This window comes from Panthera uncia (assembly GCF_023721935.1).
Source record: "Panthera uncia isolate 11264 chromosome B3 unlocalized genomic scaffold, Puncia_PCG_1.0 HiC_scaffold_2, whole genome shotgun sequence".
Classification (NCBI taxonomy): domain Eukaryota; kingdom Metazoa; phylum Chordata; class Mammalia; order Carnivora; family Felidae; genus Panthera; species Panthera uncia.
The window spans coordinates 1,486,755-1,507,806 of record NW_026057583.1 but is presented as its reverse complement, the minus strand read 5'-3'; the positions used below and the strand labels follow the sequence as shown (position 1 = coordinate 1,507,806).

General features: G+C 42.8%; 1 protein-coding gene across 5 annotated transcripts in view; it reads left to right on the top strand.

The window, feature by feature from the left end:
• BLM (BLM RecQ like helicase) overlaps positions 1 to 21,052 on the top strand; it is a 164,871-nt gene that overhangs the window by 104,741 nt on the left and 39,078 nt on the right. For 3 of the 5 annotated variants that reach the window (XM_049614191.1, XM_049614193.1, XM_049614194.1), the window contains exons 2-12: positions 343 to 444; positions 1,613 to 2,313; positions 3,405 to 3,561; positions 6,416 to 6,537; positions 10,381 to 10,513; positions 10,816 to 11,519; positions 13,251 to 13,442; positions 15,556 to 15,674; positions 16,556 to 16,669; positions 18,411 to 18,509; positions 18,710 to 18,858. In XM_049614191.1, the coding sequence (XP_049470148.1) occupies positions 347 to 444; positions 1,613 to 2,313; positions 3,405 to 3,561; positions 6,416 to 6,537; positions 10,381 to 10,513; positions 10,816 to 11,519; positions 13,251 to 13,442; positions 15,556 to 15,674; positions 16,556 to 16,669; positions 18,411 to 18,509; positions 18,710 to 18,858 (2,588 nt within the window). In that variant the 5' untranslated portion in view covers positions 343 to 346. Of the gene's footprint in view, positions 1 to 342; positions 445 to 1,612; positions 2,314 to 3,404; positions 3,562 to 5,494; positions 6,538 to 10,380; positions 10,514 to 10,815; positions 11,520 to 13,250; positions 13,443 to 15,555; positions 15,675 to 16,555; positions 16,670 to 18,410; positions 18,510 to 18,709; positions 18,859 to 21,052 lie in introns of all 5 variants that reach the window. The other 2 variants (XM_049614192.1, XM_049614195.1) reach the window with 2 other exon arrangements.

The window sequence follows — 21,052 nt, the reverse complement described above, 5'->3', positions numbered from 1 at the left end:
CTCTGTGCTTCCTGGATTTTGATGTCTGTATCTTTCCTCAGGTTAGGAAAGTTTTCCACTATGATTTGCTCGCATAAATTTTCTACCCCTTTTTCTCTCTCTTCATTTTCTGAGACCCCTACGATTCTGATGTTTTTCCTTTTTAATGAGTCACTGAGTTCTCTAAAGATTATATATTTAAAATTTCACCATTCGTAAAAAATGTCAAAACAATTTATTGACCCAAAAAACCCTAATTAATCTGGGAACAGTTGAGACAGTGCTCCACCCCCACCCCCAAGGAATACTATGATTAATGTGATGTACATAACTCTGCTGATAGTTCTTTTCCTCACTGTTTAGGATCATGGCTGCTATTCCCCAGAATAATCTACAGGAGCAACTGGAACGCCACTCAGCCAGAAAACTCAATAACGGATTAAGTCTTGCAAAACCGAAATCTTCGTAAGTATTTTGGCTGTCATACAGACACTGACCCACAGTATCATACAGATGAGATCTCTTCCCTTTCGACCCTTTCACTGCACATCAGGAAATGAAGCTGAGAGGGCCAGTGACTCTCCTACTTTGTAAATTAATGGTAGGACATGTTTTAGCAGCACCAGGTGCTAAATTGTTCAGTGACTTTGCATTGTTCCTGGTGCATAATGCTTGCTCAGTGAATATTTGTGGGATGAATGAATAGTGAATCCTATAAATTTGGCCAAACAGGTATTTTTAATATTTTAATATAATTTTATATCCATTCCAAGAACAGTTTATATGGAAATGACAGCTCTCCAGTTCTGTTCTCTCCTCTAAGCTAGACTCCAAACTGCTTGTAGTGATACTTAATTTCTCTTCTTAACTGTGCCTGTACTAAGACTAGACACTGTTCTGGGCGCTGGCTTTAAAGTTACCATTGACCTTCATGTCACTAAACCTCACAGACGCCCAGGATACCTGTCTCTTTTACTTGTTTTTCAGATTTCAGTTGGAGCCTCTTTGGGTTTTGCCTCTTTTCCCCATAAAACTTGCATCAGAATGGCAACAAGTTGCCACATATGAGTTTCTTCTCTGTTTCTTTGATGCTGTCCCCTCCCACTGGAGGTGCTGCTGGCTGAGGATGGCCAGCCTGAGAAATAAAGTAGTGGGAATGGCCCCGACACTCTCAAAACTGAATAATTAGCTTCTGCATTAGAAAGATCAGAGCATACTGCGGTGCCCGGGTGTCTCAGTCGGTTAAGTGTCTGACTCTTGATTTCAGCTCAGGTCATGAAGTCACAATTCATGAGTTCAAGCCTGGCATTAGGTTCTGCACTGACGGTGTGGAACCTGCTTGCGATTCTGGCTCACTCTCCCTGTCTCTGCCCCTTCCGTGCTCGCTCGCTCGCTCTCTCTCTCTCAAAATAAATAATATAAACTTTAAAAAAAAAGAAAGATCAGCTCATACAAAATAAAATTTAAGTTACCTTACACATTTAAAAACCAGAGAGGGAACAGGTTCTTTGATCACTTGTGATATAGTTAAGGTGAGTTGCTGTATAAATCAGGAACAGATTTTAGAGTTTCGTATAGTTGGTGTGTTTGTTAAAACTCGTCAGTCTAATTCGGTTTTCCAATTATTTTTCAGAGGTTTCACTTTTAAAAAGAAAATATCTTCAGCCAACGATGTATCTGTCACTAGCGTATCAGTAGCAAAGGCACCTGTGTTAAGTGATAAAAGCGTTAATGTTACTGAGACCTTTTCCTTTAGTGAACCTTCACCTCGTGTCACAAGTCAGCAGACAAGGGTCAGTGACTTTAAAAATGCTCCAGCAGGACAGCAAACCAGGAGAGCTCTTTCAAAACCATCATTGCCAGATTTGCCGCAGGTTCCACGGGGAGTTTTTTGTAATACCCGGAACACATCGGTGGTAAAGAAACCCAGTAATGCTACTTTCAAGAAATTAGAATTTAGTTCTTCATCAGATTCTTTTGTTACTGTCGATGATTGGGATGATATGGACGACTTTGATATTTCTGGAAATTCAGAAGCATTTGTGACACCGTGCAAAAGTCACGTTGTAAGAGTAAGCACTGCTCAGAAATCGAAAAAGAGCAAGAGAAACTTTTTTCAAGCACAGCGATCTCAAGCAGATACAATAAAGGCTGATGTGACTCCGTCCTCCTCTGCAAGCGAGCAGGCATGTGTGACTAAGGAACAGAACGACTACTCGGAATGGTTAAGTAACGACGTGATTTGCATTGACGATGACCCTATTCCCGAAGAGCTTCTAGGTGGAGATGCTCAGGATGGGCACCCTGTAAAAACTCACTTGGGAAAAGAAAGAGGTAAAAATTATATTTTATCTCATTTTAGTATGTTGATTGTATTAATTTATTCAAAGCCAGGCGTTGGGAACGACAGCAAGGAGATACAGTTGTTTTCCTTAGGCCCTTTGGAGGAACTTACTGAACAATGTTTTGGCCACGTTCTTGAGGCAGGACCTACAGATGAAATGAAAAGATTTTATTCTGATAATATTATTATATAAACACGAAAAATAGCTCTATAATTTTACTTGTGAAGAAAATAAAGTCCATAGAGGTTAAATGGTTTCTTAATGGTCTCCTGGCTAGTTAGTGGTAGAATTGGGATGTGGAACTAAGCCTTTCTGTTATAATTCCTTCATGGCTTGCTCCCACCTAAAATTAATGTAGAATATGACCTAATTCTGCTATTAAAGTTTTACACATTCAAATCATTTTCTGTGTAGCTGTCATAATTATTAGGTGTCCAGAACCTACCAGCTAAGATTAGCCATATATGGAAGTACCCGACGTACGAAATAGGTATAAATACGAGACCAACACTTTTAGATACCTGAATCCCATCAAGCTTACTAGCGGCTGAGAGGGGACGGAGAAATGATCGACAGCAAGCAAAACTAAAGTCTAATCAAATGCGTTGCTGTTCATGGAGAGAAAATTGGGTAAAAGGTGAGTTAGAAAGCAACCATGTGGCATCGTTATCGCACACAGTCAAGAGAGAGAGGGAGAAACACTGAATCCGGCAGGACGCAAGCGACTAGGATGCCTTGGCGGCACGGTCAACCGCGTTTGTGCACTTATCATACTGACTTGTTCTACTTCCCTCTTAAATAAGAGCGAAAGAGCAAAACGGAAGTGCCGATGCTCAGTTGGGATCCGTAATTTACCTGGAGACAGACGCGGAAATCCTTAAGCAGATCTTTAGCCTCATTCCCATGTTCATTGGACTTAACCCGGTTGACTCAGTAATTCTTCAAGAAGAACCCCCACCCCCACCCCGTGCCCAGGTGTGGAAGGAGGGTGCCCTCGCCTGGTGTGACTCGCCCGGACCGCTCACTCGAGTGACGTCCCCGGAGTGATGAAAGTAACCCGTGTCCCCGGTTTTACTTTAGAGAGTAGCGAAAAGAAGATCTCGGAAGAAACGGAATTACATCCAGTTGAGAAGTCTCCGTGTGTTGAGCTCAACAAAGAGGATTACGATGCAGATTTCGTTCCACCTTCTCCAGAAGAAGTCACCTCTGCCTCTTCTTCCGCTTTAAAATGTCTCAGGTAAAACAGCTAGTTCATAAACGTTGTTTATTTCTGGGATGTCTGAAACAATCCTCTTTAGCTTGGTAGCATCTGTATAGATTTATATCCTGCTTCTGCACAGTTTATATCTCAATGAAAGCGTCAGAAAATCCCTCTTTATACATTTTATTTAATTGATGGCATTCTAAAGCTGTAAACTTCCATTACTCTTAATTACATGGGACCTCCGAACAGTTTTATTGAGTTGATTTTTACAGGTGGAATATATTCCTAAAAATACTATATTTCCAAACTCTTAGACCTGAAATGACATAAAATGAACTCATTGGGAAAGTGACTTAGTAAATAATATGCCCTTTTTTTCTTTTTCTTTTCCTTTTTTTTTTTTTTTTTTTTTTGGTCTTGCAGTATAGAATTGGCCATTGTATTTGTCATTCTCTGAATTCTAGTAAATCGGTGACATGGTTGTGGTTAATTGGTAGTGTGGGAAAAAGATGGTACATATAGCCCGTCAATAGCTTAAAAAACTAATAGTCCACATTACCTCTGTCTCCCACCCAATCCGGACCACAGTCCAGTTGAGTGATAGAGGATTTACTGTGCTGTTAATCAATATTTTAATGAGAGCAGGTCCGTCTAGGATCCCACCTTCATCAACAAGGAGGTGTTTGCCTGCATAACCTCTTTCTCCGGGCTTGTGTTTTCACAGGTGGGTTGGGATGTTTGAAGAGATGGGAAAGGTCACAATGTCATTACTGTTTGATGACGAAACTAAACAACTGTAAGAGCTGCCCTGTCCTCTTTGCCCTTCCCATAGAAATTCAGACAGAGCTATAGGAAGTGGAGGAACTGAGCGAAAGTTCATATGGAGCGTAGATTCTAAACCAGATTCTCCTAGAACAGTGAAGCAGCCAAGGCCCGGGGAGGAGCAGGCGTTGCCTGGGATGGTACATTTAATGGCAGGTGGACAGAGATCCAGTGTAAGGCTGTTCCCCGGGCCAGACCGCTTCCCGTTGAACGCCTGCCTTTCTTTCCTCTGTTCATCAAAAAAGTGTGTGTGGCCCAGATGACACTGCAGCCTGTTTAACGGGACACTTGCAGTGCTGCGGTTCCCTCAGACCAGACATTCTCTTTACCCGTGTTAAGTTCTGATCCTTCTCTGCATGTGTGTGTGATTTTTGCATTGCTGTAATCAACATGTAACTATAATGTTTTATTCTGCTGCTTTGCTCTTAACGTTATTTTAAAAACATTTTCCATGTTTCTACGTAGTCTTTATTCTTTTTAATGGCTGCGTGATCTTTTGAGTTGTCATACCATGGTTATAGGTTGTTCGCAGTTAGAAAATGTTTATTTCCAAGGTTATTCCCAGCGTAGATTCTCTCTCTGTGTTTTCCATTGCAACCTCAAATATATATTTGTGTATATTTTAAAACCAAAACAGAATGTTCACAGACAGTACTCTAACCATGGGCAGTACACACGTAAATTTTCTTTTGTATTTTATCTTGTTTTAAAACACTGCTTGTGACTTCTGAATTAACTTCCAAGGTGGAACGGTCGGATAGTAAATAACCAAACGAGAAGCATGTTTTGTATCTCCTGTGTGCCTAAACCTCCTTAGCTGGCCCCCAGACTTCTGCCTTCAGGTCCCACGTCACCTCTTGAGCTCTGTCTCCAGTTATGCCCGTACAACAGCTCTAAGTTCCAAAGAGCTAAATGAGACGAGCTGAAAATCCGGAAAACGTTGCTAAAAATAGAATGTCTTTCCTTTGATTATATTATCTTTTTTTTTTGACATTTATTGATTGATTGATTGAGAGACATAGAGAGACAGAGCACAAGTTGGGGAGGGGCAGAGAGAGAAGGAGACACAGAATCCGAAGCAGGCTCCAGGCTCTGAGCTGTCAGCACAGAGCCCGACACGGGGCTCAAACTCACGAACCGTGAGATCATGACCTGAGCCGAAGTCGGACGCTCAACCGACTGAGCCTCCCAGGCACCCCCTATATTATCATTTTTTAAGACTGTGTAAAGCATAGTTATTCCTCACTGTTTGATTTATTTAGAAGATTGCATTCTAAAATCCTGCTTTAGGTACGTATAGTGATTCCTGAATATCAAGTAAAGAGAATTGTCTTTATTGTCTCCCCTCATGGTCCGTCACCTTTCCCTTACCCACCATTCAAGGTTTCCTCAAGTCTCCCTCCTTGGCAAAGCCTTCTCACGTTCCAGAAGGCACTGTATTTCCATGGTACCCTCTCTAACACCATTTAGTGTGCATTTATTTTGTTTCAGGTATTTCTTGTATCTAGTCAGACTGACCACGTTTGTATGTGTTGATAATTTTCGTATAATCTGCGTGAGTTGATCTTACGTACAGATAATGTATTCGCCATGCTGGCCTAGCAAGAGAATCTGGAAAAATGCTTTGGAACCTCAGAAGAGAGGAATGTGAATAACTACGTGCTAGAGGAAGCAGAAGAGTAAGACTTGGACCGGGCCTAGAAGAAAAGTGTGATTTGGGTCGGAAGAGATTAGACGGTGGGGTTGCCAAATTGAGAGGAGAGCGAGGCACAATCCCCGAGGCAGACCACGCCGGGCTTCTGTGAGGAGTGGGAGCGATGCCGTGTGATGCCACCTGGGGTTACTGAAAGGACACCTTTGGAGGTAGAGGTGAAAGGTCTCTTGGGGCCAGAAGATGGGAGACTTTGAAAGCCAGCCAAAGAAGTTCTAGAATGGAAGAGACAAAAAACATGTTTCTCTGTTCTGTTCCATATTGTCCGGCCAGTGGTGGAAAAACATCACAGAAAGAATTATGCATTTGGTCTAAGTCTGTATTATGGTTGGTTTTATATTTTTTAATTTGCAGTATATTAAAGGACCTTGACGCCTCTGACACAAAGGATGGTCCTAGCACATCAGAGGACTCGGCAAAACCCAAGGAGACGACACTGTGGCAGCCTGATCGAGAAACCAGCACAGACTATGAGGGTACAAAAATTATTTTAGACATAGCACGTATTTTAACTACTTACGTTTGAAAACAAAGCGTGATTATATTTTTAACCTGTGGCTGTCTAGCATGAGGTGCGTGAGATGGCTCTTACAGAGCCGGGCCCCCACACAGAACCGGGCCCCCCCCCCACAGAACAGGCCCCCCACACAGAACCAGGCCCCTCAGATCCAGCCAGTCCTCCTCACGGAACTGGACATCCACACAGAACCAGGCTGTCACACAGAACTGGGCCCCCTACAGGACCGGGCCCCCCACATAGAACCGCCCGCCCCTGGGTGCTGTGTAGCCAGCATCGACTTCGACGACTCAGAAACTTGTGTTCTCACAAGATAATTCATACTGTGTTTTGAAAACACTACTTGTTAGAAAATAATTTCTCATACTGAGCCAGAATTTGTCTTCCTGTAACTTTAATCCTCCTGAAATAAGTCTAAAGTTCTTAGAAGCCTCTCTCCCTACCCCACCCCCTGCTTTTTTTAGGGCTAAATATTGTCAGGTCTTTTAACTCTTTTTCCTAGACCTTACATCCTCCTGATTCTCCCTTGTATGCACTCTGGGGTTTGCATCTTGATGTCCGTGCAAAGTTTACTACTTTGTTTATTTGATGTTTCTAATCCATTTTTAAATTTTCTATTAACTAATACAAATAATCTAGACGCACTACAAGATTTTGAAAAGCAGCAGCCTCCTTTCCTGCTCCTGATTTCTATTTCCAAGGGGCTCTGTCAGTCTGGAGATCTGTGTCCTTCTGTCCTGGAGTTTTTTGGAATTTTTCTTTTTCTTTTCTTATTTGTTTTCTCTTTTCTCTTTCACTCTTCCTGGAACTTCTGTAATTTGGATTGTAGGCCTCCATGAGTTATCATTTGTATTTTCCACTTCTTGCTTCTCTGCTTTCTGGGAGATTTACTCAATTTTATCTTTAACTCGTCTATGGGATTTTTCCATTTAATCAAGCCGTCTTCCAAGAGCACTTGTTTTATTCTCTGAGTATTTCTGTAACATGTTGTTCTGGTCTTTTTTTTTTGAGAGAGAGAGAGCGCATGCACATGATTGGGGAAGGGGCGGAGAGCAAGGGAGACAGAGAATCCCAAGCAGGCTCCATGCTGTCAGCACAGAGACAGACGCGGGGCTCGATCCCACAAAACCATAAGTTCGTGACCTGAGCCAAAATCAAGAGTCGGATGCTCAACTGACTGAGCCACCCAGGTGCCCCTGTTCTGGTCTTTTCTAGTGGGTCCTGTACTTGTGGTGTGTGTGTTTGCACAGCCACGTTTGTAGTGTGTGTGCACACGCATGAGCATAGTGGTGTGTGTGCAGGCATGTGTGTGTCACACGCACGTGTGTGGTGTGTGTGTGCATGTGTATTGTGTGTATATGTGCACGTGTGTAGCGTGCACATGTACATGCACGTGTGCGGTGGTGTGCGTTATTTCTGTTTCCTCCAAATTTCTTTTTCTTTATTTTGGTCTCTGAATTTATTGTTAGGGAAGTCCCTGAAATACCTGATGTCCTACTAAGACACTCTTCTGGGTGTTTGACAATATCAACTAATTTAATCCTCACAGTGGCCTTGAAGGCAGTTTCTGTTATCCCCGTTTTACAAATAAGGACACGAGGCCCAGGAGAATGAAATAGAACTACACATGGTCGTGGAATTAAACAACAGGAGAGCAAGGATCGAAATCCAGCAGTCCTGAGGCTCTTGAGTTGACACTGGTAGCCGCCACACTGTGCTGTTCTGTGGCATTGTTTCACTGATAAAATGGTTGACTAGGACGGGGACAAGGACAGAGCCATATGGAATGTCGTTAGCGGTCTCTCAGGTGACATCAGTCCATCCATCCCTTCTTGCTCAACTTGTTTCACATCTGCCTCCAGACTGTGTTTCTCTCCCTTGTCCACGGTGGGGGGCTGGGGGGCTGCTGCAGAAGACTCGGTCATGTGGCTCCGCAGGTCCAGGGTCTAAGGCAGCAAGAGAAAGAGCCTGGGACGTCAGCTCTAGAGTGACGCGGTCCTCAGGTGCAAAACCCTGTCTTCTCCTACCCCTGGCTGTGTGATTATGGCAAATTAGTTAAGCTTCTCTGAACCTCAGTTTCTTCTATAACATGAGACCGGTATCTTGCTGGGTATTTGTCAGGATTCAAGGTTAAGTGCCAGAGTACTGTAGGCCTTCAGTAAGTGGTAGCTGTTATCATCTGCCAGTCTAGTAATCCCTTCAAAGAAGGAAATACATTAAGATTACTGGTTTATTTACATGAACTCTTGCTAACTCTATAATTGTTTCCTCTCCTCTTGAAGCTCACAAAGCAGCCATTTGATAACATGTTGTAGAATTTTGCCTTGAATTAACATCCACATCACCAGGCTGTAGCTTTTGGCAATCTGTTTAGAATTCTTTTTTTAATTAGAACAATGTCTGCTTGTCTTCACTCTTCCATCAACTAACTGTCCTATTCACTGGATTCCTCACATATCAGCGGGATCTTCTTTGCGGGTTTGCTTTGTATTCTGAGGTGTAACCTGTCTAGACAAGAAGACTCGAGCTCCTTTTCAATAGCTGTATCTACCTCTGAGCCTATCTTGGCTTTCATTTCCTTCAGCCCAGTGTTTATTCTCTTCTTTCCAATCTGATACCCGGTTCGCCATGCAGAGAAAACGCGCAAACACGCAAAATGGGGACTCAGCAATTCCACTTGACCGTCTCATACCTCACGTCCTTATTCGTGCCAGTCTCTAGTAAAAGTCCACTTTTCCCAAGTCACTGTCGCACGGATGCTTGTCCCCCGAGCCTCTGCCCGTCTGCTCTTCCCCTCCCTCCTGCCCTTCGGAGCCTGTGACTGGCTGTCCTCCCGCAGTCTCGTTCTCTTCTCTGCACATTCTCTTCCTCTTACTTGTCACATTGTCTCCTGAGAATAGCTTCCTCTGCAGCCCACCTAAACCGTTGATTCCCTGTTTATTTCTCCTGCTAACCCGAGGCCTTAGGGGTGGAGGAGGCATCTTCCTTGCTTCCCATTTCTACCCCGACCCAGTCTTTTCTTCCTTCATCTAAAGCCTCACCTCCTTTGACATCCTTTTTCTTAGTTATGTAACGTAAATTTTGAAAATGGGGAAATTGATCAGGAATCTCTCTCTCACACCTGCTTGCCTCTCTTCTACCCCATGTCTCCATCTCAGTCCCCCACTCCTTTCCATCTCCGTTTTCTGCTGCCCTCGTGTTGGTCTTCCTTTCAGGCTGTGTTTCCCTGTGTGGTGGCGGAGTACGCGGCCACCAGCAGCCTGTGCAGCTTCTTGAAAAGAGAAGTCTCCTTTTCCAGTCACAGAATTCCCAGACCTGTTTCTCTCTTGAGCTGCCTTACACCAGATGCCCACCAAGGGAGAGGGGCAGGGGTCTCCCCAAAGAAGGTCTAAGTCTGTTACCACTGAAAGGAAGTGTGGATGCCAGGCGGACCAGAACAGCAGGCGGGGCTCTTGCCTGTCCAGCCCTGTATGATATACCTTCTATGGGCCTGGTAAGATTTACCCCTGAGGTTAGTTAAAAACTTTCCTAAATCGATCAACTTTTGTAGCTTACAATGACGTAGGTTACCCTAAGCGAAATAGTAAGAATTAACCTGAAATGAAACGATGGTCACACAGTTACGGGCTCTCATGATACAGAATGGAGATGACGTGATTTCAGAGTATTTCACAGGCAGATAATAGGGCAATATGTGGTAGTTTACAATCTTGTTTTTAAACTACTTCAAATTGTACATGCATGGCTTATAAAATTTTAAGTCTTTTTCAAGGAAAAATATTGACAAAATAAAATTTTATAGCTAGACAGACCAGTTTACAGCAGCAGCTTATTCACGTGATGGACCACATCTGTAAATTAGTTGATACTATTCCTGACGATGAACTGACAGCTCTGGATTGTGGACAGGAACTGCGTCAGCATCGGGACATAAGGTATCTGACGTTTTCTTCTGGAATATATATCTGATTGCCTCCCACCAACGTAAGTCAGAAACACACGGGGCAGAATTTCCAGGCATTCTGGCTGGGAAATTGAATAGGATACTTGTCACTCTGTTTTGTGTTTTAAACTTATTTATTTATAAATTTATTTGTTGTTTTCAAACTGCCCCTTTAGAGATTGAGAAAAAGAGACTCTGTTTTGCCACAATTTGGGATGGAAACTAACGATATACTTGTGCGGCCTACCGTGGTAGACTACTCCCATTGAATGTGGTGTTCTGTTTTCCCTTCAGAAGGAAGCTCCTGGCCGACGCCGACTCAAATACAAGCGATGCCCGTGTTCTTGGTTCATTGTGGAGGTGCGGGCCCGATGCACTTGGTGGCCCCCCGGAGGACATGGCGTCTCTTTCCTCTGCGGAGGCATTTTCAAACAGTGATTCCTGTCCTACAGGAAGTTGTGTTTTTGTTAAGGAGTTACATTTTCCACACCTTCCCGCAAATTCCAACGCTGCTAGGGAATGTGTCCTGGCCACTACCCCAGGAAAGACAGGATTCTCAGCCACCACGAAGAATCCCTTTGAAAGACCGTTATTCAGTCCCCATTTACAGAAGTCCTTTGTAAGTAGCAACTGGGCTGAAACACCAAGGATAGAAACAAGAAATGAAAGCTCTTATTTCCCGGGAAATGTTCTCACAAGCACGGCTGTGAAAGATCAGAATAAACACACTGCTTCACTAAATGACTTAGAAAGAGAAATCCAGGCTTCCTGTGATATTGATAATTTTGACATAGATGACTTTGATGATGATGATGACTGGGAAAATATAATGCATAATTTAGCAGCCAGCAAATCTTCCACAGCTGCCTATCAACCTATTAAGGAAGGTCGGCCAGTTAAACCAGTATCAGAAAGAATTTCTTCAGCCAAGACAAACTGTCTTCCATTGGCATCTGCTGCTCAAATTAAAAACTCAGAGTCAATTCAGAATTACGCTGGTAAGTTTAAAATAAATTGATGCTTATATTTTATATGAAAACATAACTGTCCAAAATCGGAATTGTGTAAGAAAAATGATAGCACATCGTCCTTGCCTGAAAAGTACATTGTCTCTATGCACATTTCTGCTGATAATATGAATTCCAAATCACCGTTTCAAAAGCAGGTTGCTCCTTTGTCTCTGCGGCAGCTGTAGTTTTATACAACGCGTAATTATAACCTATTGTAGTAAAGCTCTGAAGTCATTACAAATGTGCTTTGCCTCTAAATTAACATATTTTCGTCCCTAAAACAATAAAGCTCATAAAGGCCAAGTTTTTAATGATTTGAGGGATGAGTAAAAAGCAAAACAATTTATATGTTAAAAATGTAATTGTGTATTTTTAGAACTCTGATGATGAGAACTGATCAATTTATAAAGTAGAGAAACATGTCTTCTGTCTTAAAATATTAAAATGCAGGGCAATCTAAGAAAGACACGAAGTCAGAAATTCCTTAAGTCAGATTCTTTCTTTGGGCCTAAAATCCTTTTAATTCATTCAACAAATATGTATTGAGAGCCATTCCGTGCCACGTTCGGTGTCAGGTTCTGGTAAGAGGTGAAGAACGGGTCATTCCTGTCCTCTTGGAGCTCCCAGTTTAGCAGGAGAAGTTTTGGGAGGAGTGCAGTTAGCCACTGTAAAGGCTGCAGAGAGAAGCCAAAATTAATTTTAAAACCTTACGTCAACCGTATAAAGTTGCCACAAAGTGTGTTTTAACCGGAACAAGTTTCTATGTGTAAGGTTTGATAAAGTACAGCCTTCCCTGTTTTTGCCATCGCTGACTTAACACCATGGAGGTCGTTCTCATAGTTATGCCGTTGACCTTTAAAATAACCATTAATGGATTTACTTTTATATCATGTTAGAATGTGTCATACTTGATGCTCGCAATTATCGTTGAGACAGTCGAGTGTTGGGATTAGAGAGGCTGCCCCAGCTGGCGTGAGCACCTCTTGTCCTCTGTGCCAAGCAGGGGGGCGGACGTGAGACACACGGTAGCGGAAGAACCAGGGGAGGCTGAGATGACTCCGAGGTTTCAGACCCGGCGACTGGGGAATCTGTGACACCATTAGCAGAGCCGGGGAGTCGGGAGGCAGAGCAGATTGGGAGGAAAGCCGAGGGGGGCTATTTTAAGACTTGTTGAGCTTCAAGTGTTGGTAAGTCGTTCGGGTAGAAATGTCTTGCAGACTTTTGGAGATGCGCGCAGGGCTGGAGCTTAGGAGGGCGTCAGCGGGGCCTTACGGAAGAGATCTGGGCATTCTGTGCACACAGGTGATGTTGAAGATCAGAGGGCTTGGAAAATTCTAGGAAAGGATGGCTGAAGAGCCCGGTCCCAAGGGTCTGCAAAGACTCCCACAGTTAAGGGGCAGGTGGAGGAAGTGGAGCCAGGGAAGAGAATTAAAATAGAAAACCCACGATTGTCTCGAAGGTCAAAAGAGCAGGAAGCAGGGAATAAATGCAATAGTTAGTGGTAGGTGCTACCGAAAAACCAAGAAAAAGGCTGAATTTGGCCCTCAGGACGTCTCTGGTGGCTTTAACATTTGGTGGGGATGAAACCCTGATAAATGGTTAAAGAACGACGTGCTGCAGGGAAATGTATGCCTTGGATTACGCGGCAAAGGGTAAATGCTAAAACTGACTTGTTAACAATAATGCACTGATTTTTCTTAACATCGATTATTTTCTCAGACAAGTCGGCGCAAAATTTAGCATCCAGAAATCTGAAGCGTGAGCGTTTCCAAAGTCTTAGTTTTCCTCATACAAAAGAAATGATGAAGATTTTTCATAAAAAATTTGGCCTGCATAATTTTAGAACTAATCAGCTAGAGGCGATCAATGCTGCGCTGCTGGGTGAAGACTGTTTTATCTTAATGCCCACTGGTAGGTATTTTTAGATGTAAATTGGCAGGAGTCCATTGGCAGATGTTAAATGAAAACCCTTTAATAGAAATAAAATGAACACCCACACGATATTTCTGTCATTAAGGGACCTCTGAACCTCCCATGCCGTCGTGAGAAAGAGTATTACTTCCGTCCTCTGTTGACGCGATAACATTTAGACCTTTCAAGGTGTTCACGTCAAGGCTGCTTGTGTTGAATTGATCTAGAATTTTTCTTGGGGAATTTCTCTCTCTCGCCCTCTCCCCCTCTCGCCCTCTCTCTCTCTCTCTCTCTCTCTCTCTCTCTCTCTGGTCTAAATTAGTCTGGAACATGAATAAAAAAAATTACCACCAGAGACCTCGACCATCTCTGGCACTTTATCCAGTACAGTCTGATGTTGAAGGGTGGTCGAGACCGTCAACTGTGGAGTGATGGCCTGGCCTTAACGCTCGGCTCTGCCACTTATTCGCCATGTGACCTTGGGCGAGGCACTTCACCCCCAGCCCCAGTTTCCTCGAGTGTGTGGCAGGGGTGATAGTAAACTGCCTACTTCACAGAATGTCCTGGGGATTAAATGAAAAGCATTTAGCGTGGTTCTTCCTTGGCCTCAGTGTTGAAGAGATCTACGACTTTCCGTCGTGTCCAAGTAAGAATATTAAAGATGCAGTCTGGGTAAGAAGCACAGGAATCGGAGTTGCGGACTTAGATGTAGACTTCCCTCTGCCTATTACTCAGCTCGTCTGTGACTTTTAGTAGTTGGTTACAGCCATTGTTATAAAAATTATGTTGACCGAGCTTTGGAGTTTTTTTCAAACTGATTTTAAAATTTAGACGACGCTGATTTAATAATCAGCATTTCTTATCTCATTAACTTGTTGTTCACTCTGTCGCATGCTTTGACTTGTTTGCTATTTCAGAACTGAAGCTGGAAAGGACCCTGACAGTGATCCAGTCCCATGGTTTCAGGGCTTTTTCATGGTCCTCTTTAGGGTTTGGGGGGCCTTTTTAAGGGTCTTCCCATCCCAATTTCAACCTCTTGATTTATGCAGATAAAGATTCCAGATAAGGTTTCTCTTAGACAAAACAGACAAAAACAAAAACCAAAAAACCGCCGATGTAGTACATTTTGCAGGTGAAGGCGTTGAGGCGCGGAGAGGTTGGGTGGCACGTCTAAGTCAGACAGCCTGTAAAGTGGCAGAGCAGAAACGAGAACTCAGCTTCCGGATCTTTCCTTGACATTTACACATATACGCCAGAATGAAATGTACTTACTCCACGTGCAAAAGAGGGGAATGTGGTGGATAGTTCTAAACAACCAAACAAACAAAAACAGTCGAAGGCCTAGAAACTGCCTGGCGTGGGCTTCTACCATTAGCGAATGGGAGAGGTTGAAAATCAGAGACGAATCTTTTTAGTTATCCTTAAATGTGTACTGATTGTCTCACCGTTTTGAATTGGAGCTACACGGAGAGATGGGGACGCATCTCAGAATTTCTTTCTCTTCATCTTCTGCTGGCACACACAAGCGTAGTTCTACCCTTCTTTGATCTCAAAGGAAGAATGGGAATATTTCCTTATCGATAAAAGAGTACAGCGAATAAAATCTCAGATTTTAAGCGTCAAAAGGTTCTTACTAGTGATTTAAAAAACTGAGATCCTGAAAGCGCTTTCTGGATCATCAGAGAAATATTAAACCGTGTTCACCATGGTCTTTAGTGTTGTATATTTTATCACGTTTTAACTCTTTAAATATTGAATATTATCTAAAGTAATTATTTTCACCCTAATACTGTGATAGAGGACCCCTTGTACTGCATTTGGATTTCTCAAGTAGACTTTTAAAGCAATTGTCTTGCATTTCAGTTCCCTGCCCTGATCCCTGCTTTTGGCTTCACGTGTACCTACATAAGATGTCCTGATAATTTTCACACACTTAAATTGTCTAAATATTTTGGCTCATTCTAATACGGCAAACTGTTGGCATCATGGGGACTATCACTTGGTGTCCTGTTAATTACTTCTAAATATTACTCTGTGATTTACTTTTCAACTTTTGCCTTCAGCTCTCAAGATAGAACCTGATAGGTTTTGTTTGTTTGTTTTGTCCTTTCAGGAGGTGGTAAAAGTTTGTGTTACCAGCTCCCTGCCTGTGTTTCTCCTGGGGTCACCATTGTCATTTCTCCCCTGAGATCACTTATCGTTGATCAGGTCCAAAAGCTGACTTCCTTGGATGTAAGTTAAAACACTACCAATTATAACTAAAAAAATACCCATAAAAACATGAAAATAGTTATATGTCAGTACTCTGGGTAACACCTTTTTTATTAAGTAGTTCCTGGATTATAAGAATCAATCAGCAGTTATGCATGTGAGCGAGTCTTTGAAAATTCTAAGGAGATAACCTTCTGTAGTTGAGTCTAGAAAAATGTACTTTAGCAAGAACGTTTAACCTGCGTTTTGCTGATGTGAATTTCTTGTACTAAATGTGAGGCTTTCTTTTATTCCTGCGAGATAAGCATACTGGCTCGTCCCTTAATACCTTAAAATGCATCACGTGAGCGCCCCACCCGCGTGACCCTCCTCCTCTTGGCTCTGGTTGAGGAAGTATGTGAATGCATCCTCCCGAATCCCACAGATTTTCGAGGTTATGAGCCACCACCCCTCGAGACCACTGGTTTGATTTTTCTTCCCAAGAATGTCTTTGTGCCGTGCCAGTCACCACTGTGCAGCCATCCGTGATGCTTCCTGTGGCCCTTCCAGTGTCCTTGTGTGGGAAAATGCTGGAGATGCCTTTACCTACGCCAACAAGAGCCGTACATTGGGATGGGAATCTCCGGGGTACTGAATTCATATCTACAGATAGGAAAAGTAACAGCAGTAAAGAAAATAGAAAAAAAAAAAAGAGAAGGAAGTAAACAATGGGAATATTTTGACTTATGCTAAGAAAAGTTTTCTTTTTAAATATGTGCCAATTATTTAATTATATTGAGACTGTCTCTCCTTTTGACAGGTTTGCTATGTGACTTGTGAAATATTTATGAAACTTAAGGATAAATATATGCTTAAGTCAGATTAATGTATAAAATATAAATTGTTTACACTTTTATCCTTAGATTCCAGCTACTTATCTGACAGGTGATAAGACTGACTCGGAAGCTACAAGTATTTACCTGCAATTATCAAAAAAAGACCCAATCATAAAACTCCTGTATGTTACTCCTGAGAAGGTTTGTATTGATGTCATTATTTTAAAATATACTAGAGCTGTGTTAGGAAAACAATCTGGTTCTCCGCCCTGAGTAGGGAAACACCCAGTTTCCCTCCTGTGTCTTCCTCCTTTACCATCACATAGAGTATGTCACTCCTGGTGACCAAATGTGTAGAGGTTTTTCCTCACACCGAGCTCTCTGTGACCCCAGCAGGGTGTCCTGCAGTTTAAGTCAATTCTGACATGGTCTACACGGACAGTGTCAGACACCACAAGTTAAGGGATCGGCTCCACAAGATGGTTCCCACCCTTCTTCAGATGCCAATTGCAAGTAGAAGGTCCCCAGGTTACCCACAGTTTCTGTCCAGTTTGGCTGACAAATCAGAGGTTCCCGTGACTCCCTCCTCAGGTTGGATTAATGTGCTAGAGTGGCCCACAGAACTCAGGGAAACACGTTTACCAGTTTGTTAAAGCATGTGCTAAAGGCTGCAGATGAACAGTCTGATGAAAGACTCACGGGGCGGGGACTGAGAAGGTCCTCAGCACAGGAGCTTCTGTCTCCAGGGAGTTGGGAATGTGTGACCTTCCCACGTCGGCGGACGTGTTCACCAACCAACCTGGAGGCTGGTCGAACCCTGCGCTATTGGGACTTCATGGCAGCCTCCTCATGTAGGCATGACCAGTTATTAACTCCATTTCCAGCCCCTGTCTCCTCTCTAGAGGATGGGGGTGGTACTGAAAATTCCAAGTTTCTGATCATGGCCTGGTCTTTCTGATGACCAGCTCCTACGCAGAAGCCATCTAGGAGCCCACCCAGAGTTGCCTCCAGAAAACAAAAGACGCTCTTAGTGCTCTTGTTACTTGAGAATCTAGAAGGGAGTGGCTCCTGGGTGGCTCAGTCCGGTTGAGGATCTACTCTTGATTTTGGCTCGGGTCACGATCTCCTGGTTAGGTTCATGGGATGGAGCCCCAGTCGGGCTCTGCCTTGACATCTTGAAGCCTGCTTGGGATTCTCTCTTTCCCTCGCTCTCTGCCCCTCCCCCGCTTTCTTGCCCTCTCAAGTAAATGAACTTTAAAAAAAAAGGGGCGCCTGGGTGGCGCAGTCGGTTAAGCGTCCGACTTCAGCCAGGTCACGATCTCGCGGTCCGTGAGTTCGAGCCCCGCGTCAGGCTCTGGGCTGATGGCTCGGAGCCTGGAGCCTGCTTCCGATTCTGTGTCTCCCTCTCTCTCTGCCCTCCCCCGTTCATGCTCTGTCTCTCTCTGTCCCAAAAATAAATTAAAAACGTTGAAAAAAAATTAAAAAAAAAAAAAAAGAAAAAGTCAGACATGTAACCAGCTGAACCACTCGGGAACTTAAGACAAAAGACAAGTCAGATGCTTGTCAAGACATGGATGCCAGTTGTGGTCATGGCTACTGGGAGGTCACTGCTTCTAGGCCCTGTCACAGGTCCATATGTGCATGTGTGCATGTGTCCCCAGACAACGTGTATGCCTGCAATATACATCTGTAACCCTGTTACCAGTGTAAACGTGTGGTAAACCTCAGTGCTTGCTAAATGTAGTGAATATGCTAGAAGGTCTCATTTGCAAGTTTCCATTACTCCTGCTAATTCTCTTGGTACATTGAAGTTAAGTGCTCATTTATGTGGAGGTTGTTGTGATACAGCTTCAGTTATAGTGGAGCTTGAAGACAGCAAAGTCTTTAAGGTGATGTGGTGTGTAATGTTTTCACATCTCTAACGCATATACTTCTGGTCTAGGTGTGTGCGAGTAATAGATTGATTTCCACTCTGGAGAATCTGTATGAGAGGAAGCTCTTGGCACGTTTCGTGATTGATGAAGCACACTGTGTCAGTCAGGTAAACACCAGCTTTTATATCTTGAAATATCAGTAAAGACGTACTGCCAATGGTCTGTATATTTGCAGAATAGAGAAGGGAACAGTGAATTATTCTATCTCGCTGAAGAATAAGGTGGTTCTGAATAGAGTGAGCAGCGTTTGCTGTTTATGTAAGAAAGATGCAAATAGTCTGAAAAGCAGTATTTTCTTTCCAACTAGTGGGGGCATGATTTTCGCCAAGACTATAAAAGAATGAATATGCTTCGCCGGAAGTTTCCCTCTGTTCCAGTGATGGCCCTTACTGCCACAGCTAACCCCAGGGTACAGAAGGACATCCTCACTCAGCTGAAGATTCTCCAGCCTCAGGTGTAAGTTGCTGGAAGGCATGAATTTAAAAACCCTGGGGCAGTGGTTCCCACAGCGCTGCACACGAGAATCACGTACCGAGCTTTAAAAATCCTGGTGCACAGATTGCACTCGATGTCAATTAGATCAGAATTTGGGGGGCTGGGAGCCTTTATGTTTTTAAAAATCCCCAAGCGATTCCAGCGCTCAGCACAATTTGGGAACCAAAGCCCTCGGGCTTTTCTTTACTTACTGAAATTAAAACTATCCTAAATACCTATTTTGGAAATAGGGACAAAGTATGTACTGTACCTGTTAATAATTTATGGGACCTGTTATCGTCCCGGTAGCGAATTATCTTTGATTTATCGAATTTCGGCTCCTACGTATTCTAGAGTATACATCAGGAAATAATCGGATGACCCTGCTTTGTCGTTTTCCTGAAGTCCCAGGATGTTGAAAACAGTCCAGAAACTGTGTATATGACAACGTTTATACTTTGTTTTCATCTCAACAGCAGAGTGCTTCTTTTGGCCACCAGATCCATAATCACTGGTAATGGAAACCACTGTAAACATTATCACCACATATATAGGTTGTACTGGATCGTTTCTTACCTCTGTGTGAGTTTGTGGACAGGTGCATTCTCTGATAGGCTCATTCACTCAGCAAGTATTTACTTAACAGCTGTTGTGTGCCAAGGTTAAAATATTTTTCCCTTCTAACTTACCGGTGGGTGCTTTGAGTTTGAGGAATGCATGAAGGAATGACTAGTATATTGGGGTGAATATTTAAAAGCACCTCTTTTGTTCCTTTGGAAATAAAGACAGTAAGCCGGCTCTGTCAACACTGTCATCAGTAAAAGCAGCATTTCTCAGCAGAAGAACCGAAAGGCCATGTGGAGGGTGTGAGGGGGTCAGGAGAGGAAGAGAGCTGTAAGGACCTTTGCAGATTAAACTGGCATTCTTGAGCACACAGATCTTAGAGTCCTCCAAATTTTGTGTGTGAAGTCACAAATTTGGAATGGAAGGTTTTCATTTAATCTCACTTGCGGGAAGGATGTTTGTGTAGAATTTGCGGGACGGGGAGATTTTGCTTCCGTAATTGATATGCATTACATTATTTTAGGTGTCATACTTCAGGTTCTAGTGAATAACTTACATGCTAGAGATTTGCTTCTTTAAGTACTACATTTATCTGTGAAAGCTTTCTTTTTTTTTATAGGCAAATGTTTTAGCTTTTTTTTCCATCAATTTATACCAGATACAGCCTACCGTTCTTCTAGGCCAGTAATATTAATTGCTAAATCCATGGAACTAAAATTGTGTAAATTCAATTCACTTTTTGAGTAACTTTTTGTAAGTATAGAATCTGTCATTTTTGTTTGAATAAACATTGCACATATGTATTTAGAGACAGACACCTTTAATATCTTTTCCTAGTTTTGTGGGGAGATCAGTCTAGAAAAGCAATAGATTGTACATTTCCTGAGTCTGGCATGTGGTGCCCTGTGCATAATTGGCACTCAGTAAGAATGAATAAATGGAACATATGGAGGAATTTTGGTAAATGTGGGTAAAATATGAAAATTTGGGCAAGTCTGTTGATTCCTTAATATATTTGGTACTTCTATATTTGGGAGGGTTTAAATCTCTTAGTGGAAGTAAAAGATTTTTAACAAACACTTTCTGGTACATTTTTTCCTGATCTTTTTTGCCAGTAGGCCCCTTGTTTGGATTAAATTTACCCAACTGCTGCTGCGTCACGGCCCTGCTGAAGGCAGGTGTCCCCAGAGGTGGGGTCCTGGCCCCCATGCTCTTCTCCTACTGCTAGTCTGTGGTAACCTTCTTCCTCTTTGGGAAATACGAGGGTGGATAATAAAATAGACTTTATCCCTTTTCCTTAGGACCTTAAAATATAAACTGAGAAAGAGAAGAGAGACAGCCATGTATGGACAGTAGATACAACAACAGTATTAGAATACAACAATAATAACAGCTAATAGTCACATATGTAGCCTATACAACGTGCCAGTTACTGTTCTTGACATTTGATGTGTATTGACTCATTTACCCACACAAAAGGCTTCTGAGGTAAGTTCTCCTGTTTTCCTCACTTTGTGGATGAGGAAACTGAGGCACATGGAAATTAAATAATTTAAGCAAGGTCATATGCCTCACAACTGTGGGAGTAAAGAGACTTCAACCCAAACAATCT